The following is a 6,483-nucleotide window of genomic DNA, read 5'->3' as shown; positions in this document are numbered from 1 at the left end:
AGAGAGAGAGAGAGAGAGAGAGAGAGAGAGAGAGAGAGAGAGAGAGACGAGCCTTGGCGCAGTGCGACGAGACGTGCGAGTGGCGACATAAACACGCAGCGGTCAGCTATCCCTCCCTTCGGGAGCACATGACGCGTGACCACGTCCCTCGCCAATCGCCGCTCGCTCACACGCGCGCTTGCTGATTGGCCGTGCGCCCACGCGCGTCCGGCCACCGTTTCTCATGCGCTCATTCGCTCAGACGTATTAATTAATAACTTATCAACTATTGCGAATATCGCAAAATGATACAAGACCTTTTTGTTTGTGTTACTTACGGAAATTTTATACTAAATTTTGGACGACACGTTGAAAATTCGAACGCTTAGACGACGCACGCTAGCCTCTGAGTTCCGAGGGTATACGCTCAGTTTTCTGTAAATGTTTATCTTATCGGATGACCCTTGGAGGGCTGCGGGCCAGATGGGGCCCAAAACTACGCTTCTAAAATGTTCTAAAAGCTTCTAGAATATTTCCCCCCCTTAAGACGCGTAGGAAAAGGGCGGTAATCTCGCGCGGGAGATTCCAGTCTTTTTCAGGTATAAATAGGGCGGAAAAACGCCGCGAAGAGTCAGATAGTTCTGAGCTCCGGTTCCTTACACAAGTCCTTTTGGCTCAAGCATGCTCAGCCACATACTCCTTCGGTTCTAGCATTTCAATTGCTCAGCCACATACTCCTTCGGCTCTAGCATTCCAATTGCTCAGCCATTCCTTCGGCTCTAGCACTTCAACTGCTCAGCCATTCCTAAATCTCACTCAATTCCAGACAGTCATTTTCCTATATTCAACTGTACTTCTAAATCCGAGCATTCGCGCTCGATCTTGGGACTTAGTCCCTGTACTCTCATATCTTATAAGACCGCGCATCACGCACAAGTTGTACTAAGATTTTTAGAATAAAGGTAAGATAAGTTTGAAAAGGATCAAGTTAGAAAATTTAGAATCTCATCTCGTATTCTTAATCAGTCACTTCTGGCATTCCGACTCGCAGTTTTCGCTGACAAAAGCGTGGCGATCTGTGCTGGGGCGCTGACGAAGAGTGTGGCGACCTGGTACTTTCGCTGCCGAAAGCGTGGCGATTACGGGGTTGGTTTCCAGAAAAGACAATGATCACTTCTGAGATTCGACTCGCAGTTGTCGCTGACATAGTGCGTGGCGATTGGTCCTGAGCGCTGACGAAGAGTGTGGCGAGCAGGTACCTTTGCTGCCGAAAGCGTGGCGATTACGGGGTTGATTCTTGGGAGTCGTAATGATCACGATAAATTTCCGAAAGTGAATTTGACCTCTACGCTGACGATCTGAGCGCTGACGAAGAGTGTGGCGAGCAGAGTGTGTGGCGAATTGGTTTTAGAGCGCTCCCGAAGAGTGTGGCTTAAAATTCATTTTCGTGAACGCGGCTGAATGACGAAGAAAGGAGGTAGGCGCGTTCGAATTAAACGAATCAGATTCCAGATTAAGCAAGCAGTCATTTCTAATCAAGATCCTCTCCCCTTCCTCCAACAATTGCAACAATTAGAAAACGCACCTTCATTTAAACCTATTCCTGTCGACTTCGACATCGATTATCCCCATTATAACCAAATAAATAAAAGCGATCCTCGTTACAAAGTTTATAAACTCAGATATTTTTTTGGTCCCGAATAACGCTAATCATAATAATATCCTTCACACGACTTGTCCAAATCCCTGGTAAATTGCTTAAATGCATTGACCAAAAAACGGACGAACAATAAGTCAGAACGTGACATTTGTCTTGATCTCTTTTAGCTTCTCACGAGCATTGGCTACAGTGCGATGGGACACTCTGTATAACTTTTTATTTTTTACGAAGTTTTTAAATATACATATGTGTTTGAGATCGTAACGACTCGCGAAACAGACGTGACTCAGACAGATCATCTTGCATCAGTCGCATCGTGAAACCACGTTAGATTGCATGAAAATTTCGACGCTCGCATGAAAAATGTTCGCATAATGTCTCGCATCAAATTCGTCGCGTTGATGTTTAACATAGCATAAGTCTTTCTAGCATTCGCATTTTGGAAAGTTCGCTGACATTCACTCGGCGAAAACAAAGTCAAGTAAACGAGCTAAGACAAAGGAAAGATCCATGCTATAAACATTGCGTGAAAAACAAGTATCGATATCGGCGGATCATCACGTGCAAACAGTGACGTCAGCACGATGACGTAGGGCTCCGACGGCCAATCACCCTCCCGAAATTCGTAGAAATTTGTCTGGAGGGAGTTTCGCCTCGGAGGTGATAAAACGACCGCCGCCTCGGCGCGGGATCGATTCTCGCTCGTAAATCACCCACTAAAGTATATCGTATACGACCGCTTGTACTTTGCTTCAACCGCATTTTCGCATTCGCGTAACCGCTCGCCGCTCTTGCCGTGCTAACCATTGTGCGCGCTCACGGCTTTTTCCTTCACTGGAAATATTAAAGACTCTGTAAATAACTGTACATATTTGAACTTTGGGAACATTATACTTTATTTTTCATTTGTACTTGCTGTTCATTTTTGTTCTTTTTGTGGTCGTCTCGTTACCTCGCGCAATACCGCGCTACCGCGTGCTCTCGAACAATATGTATATGTGTATTTATATCCGCGTATGATATAAAAAATTGCAATAATAATAGTTATAATATATGTATAAGCCAGTCAAGTTACGGTTTTAAATCGAATTTGTATTCGGGCTCTTAATTTATATGCCATTTGATAGTAAATGGCACTGATAAAAACATATCAATTTTGTGGTTCGTCAACCCCGCTCGTTTTTGCAAAAAAAGAAATAAAAACCGACCGAGAAAAAATAAATTTATGTAATTATATAAGATTATATATAATTGGCCATATATAATTAGATCGGAAATTTGGCGCGATATGATCTTATATAATCAACTGTGATCATATGTAATCAGATATGATATGATTCAATATGTAATATTATTGTATCTAATCAAATATAAATATACATATATAGTTATATACAATCACATATAATTAAGTCACATTTGCAACCCTCTGCTAGTTATGCATATTATTGCAACTTATCAATGACCAATTTGACCAATGACCAATTTTGTGTTAAAAAATTAATGCAAAAGTGTTGCAAATCCAGAGAAACAAATTAAAAATACATTCACACATATTGTGTGGCGTTTCATATAAACGCGCCACTGCGCTGCATGCCAGCCTCGGATAGAGTTCCTATAATGAGAGTTTGGACACCGTCCGCCATTTACTGCCAAATAGTGGAAGGGGAATTGGCGCGCTAGATAAAACTCTAAGGCCGGTATTCATAGTCGGATCTTATTTCAAGACCGTCTTAAGTAATGTCTTAAGTTGCTAATACGGTCATTTCATTGGCTGAACGGAGTCTTAAGACGGCCTTTGACTAGACTTAAAACGATCTTAAATATAAGATCCGACTATGAATACCGGCCTAAATTACAATATTCTACGACGCATGAATAGATTATATATTTCATATAAATTACTTTGTATTTTCAATAATTTATTTAAAATTTTGATAATTAAAATATGTAATATATTTTATTTATTAACTATAATACGGCAATATATTTTTTCTTATTTTTATATCAATATTAGGTGTCAATAAATCATCAAAATTATATAATAAAATATAAAATGAAATAGAAATATTTATTGGATATATCTAAATATAACGATATAAATCGTATATATTCAACTGACGTCATAATTTATTAGTTAATTCTGGCATAAAAGCACTATTTTGCTACCGATAGAAATAACCATATTATTTTTTTTTTTAAATGTAAAGCTATACTTAGCTGACGATGATGTACTCGTTTTTATAAGGATTTGTAATATTTTGAATTTATTAGTAGGTATAATAAGAAAACTAATGAAATCTAAAATAATACAAACTTTATTTAACTCGTGCATGCATAGCAGCACTTTTGCTGCCATAAGTATCTTTATAATCAACAGTAAATCTCATAGACATTTTTTTTAATCTAAAACTAATAAATCGCTGAATAATTTTATCTTTTATATTATGGCACGTAGGTAAATCACAGTTCAAATATTGAAATTTATAAGTAAAGTCTTTAAGATCTATCGATAATGTACTCACTGTAGTATAATAAATTCTGAATATTTTTTCCATTTCAATTATAAAATTAAAAGTAACATCGTTTATAAAAAATAATGACTCATTATTAAAGCACCTAGCTCGGGTCAAATACGTATATGAAGATATTCTTTGTTGTTTTGATCCGACAGCATTAATACACGTATCACAGGTTTGATGCTTATTCTTAATTTTTGTGATTATATAACCTCCTATATAATACAAACAATTTAATGTCGCGTTATTAAACTCTATATTCGCAGCACAGATGTTTAAATCTAAATCATTTAATATATTTGGCATATTTTGAACACTTTTCTTCTTTTTTTTCATTTTGACGATTTTTTTCCATCATTGCATCAAGAAATTCAGAGAAGAACTCTCTATCATCTTCTTCGTATGAACTATGAGATACATTTTTCATATATTGTGAAATAACAACTAACTTGAGATCATATTTAAATTGCACTGCATTAGGTATAGCGTGTGTTGAACGTATTATTGAAAATAAATTTTCAAGGCAATCTTGCATAAATCTGGATGTTAAAACAAATTTAAAATCTTCATAGTTTAGTAAATAATGTGTTAATTCAATTATGGATTTCGTAGATATTATAATCCCAGTTTGAAAAGGTTTCCAATGTCCAGTTTCTCCAACTTTCATTAATGATACTAATTCAATAATTCCTTCTAAAAAGGAAATTGTTTCTGTTTTTTTCATTTAATTTTCCCAATGCTAATTTTAGGCTGCGAGCACTCATGATTTTAAATCATTTTGACATAATATACTAATAAACCAAGCTGTTGTTACAAAATCAGAATTATTAGTATCTTCGGATAATAATTCTAATGCTGAACTTACGACAGGGCTTATCACGTTTGTCGCACTGCTAACTTTCATTTTTTAAAAATGATATTTTGTATCAAGCAATTGCTTCTGTAATTTCGGAGCTAATGCTAAACTAAAATCTAATGTATTTTCTTGTTCTGAACATAACGTTAATAAATGTGAAGCATCAACAACATTTGTTGGTAACTGATATAAACTAACAAGGTTATCGGGAATGGTAATATACTTATTTCTTAACAATCCTTGATTTAAATTTTTAAAAGCGTGAGCTGCATCATGAATAAAATATAGCCGTCTTTCATTATCAACTGAATGTGGACACCAATTATTAATTGTTCCATATTTTGAGGCATTAATACCGAACAACTTCCATAAACCCATATTCATAAACCCCATATCAGACGTCACGCTGAGCACACGAAGGCCAATAGCTTCAGCCTTATTTATTATTTCTTCAATGATTTCTTTTAGCTGTAAAGTGTTTACCGAACTACTTGTAAAGTAATACGCAACTACTTGCTTCCATCTGCTACCAATACCTCCTAACATTATGACTAAAGCATGCGTAGCAGTATCATATTGTTTTAATTGATTAGAAAGTGTTGCACGACCTAGGTAAGTATTAGTCGAGTGATCGAATGTGTGACCAGGAGTGATCTTCATCTCATCTAAGATTATACCACAAAATTTATCTAATCCGCTTTGAAACTGAGACACTTTAATAGCTAAAAAATCAAAAACCTCGTTTAAAATACCGCTGTCAAATTGTAAGCTTTGAAGTCGTCTACGTAGCGTTCGTAATGATGGTAAGGGTAAATCGCGAGTTATTTCTTCGTAACCAGAACTGCCACATGCGAATTTATATCTATATGCCTTCTGTAAAGTTTCATTGCACCAAACCGGAACTTTTTTATAATATCCGCACAAAAGTTTTATCTGATCATCGTAAAAAAGCTTCCTTATTGCACTTGGAAATCTCTTCATTTTTTGTACTTCCTTTTCCAGACGTTTAATTTTACGCTTTGCTTGAAGAAGTTTCCTTTTTGTTGTTTTACGAAGTTCTTCAGCCTTTGTATAACACTCAACATCTCTTTTCATCTTTTCTTTGTCATTTAAATTACTAAAACTTTCATTGTTTATCAGTTTATTTTGTTGCATTACAAACATTTTTTCATCTTCAGATACTATCTCTTCACTGCTAATATCATTAATATCAATTTCATTATTTTCAGTTACGTTTTGTTCAAATAAAAACAATTCTTTATCAGGTGTTTTTGTTTCATTTTGGATCGTAATTTGAGGCAATAACTGTTGTACTAATCCTGCAAAATAACATATCAAGAGTAATTTTTAAATTAATATCAATTTACGTTTAAAGAAAAAAAATTGAAAACTAACTTATTAGAACATAACATTTATCCACTTGAATAATAAATTTCTTTCGCCAGTATATAGAATAACAATTAAAGTAA

General features: G+C 35.6%; 1 protein-coding gene across 1 annotated transcript; it reads right to left on the bottom strand.

Annotated features, from left to right (window-relative positions):
• Positions 1-5,370: 5,370 nt before the first annotated feature.
• Positions 5,371-6,109, bottom strand: LOC112455899 (the record flags this gene model as incomplete). The annotated part of the gene is made up of 1 exon (XM_025018112.1): positions 5,371-6,109. A coding segment is annotated over exon 1 (739 nt), but the record flags the coding sequence as incomplete, so codon positions are not given.
• Between the last annotated feature and the right edge of the window lie 374 nt (positions 6,110-6,483).

The sequence above is a fragment of the Temnothorax curvispinosus genome, unplaced genomic scaffold (assembly GCF_003070985.1).
Source record: "Temnothorax curvispinosus isolate PA1 unplaced genomic scaffold, ASM307098v1 QBEX01006468.1, whole genome shotgun sequence".
In the NCBI taxonomy this organism is placed as follows: domain Eukaryota; kingdom Metazoa; phylum Arthropoda; class Insecta; order Hymenoptera; family Formicidae; genus Temnothorax; species Temnothorax curvispinosus.
This window is presented reverse-complemented; position numbering and strand designations above follow the sequence as displayed.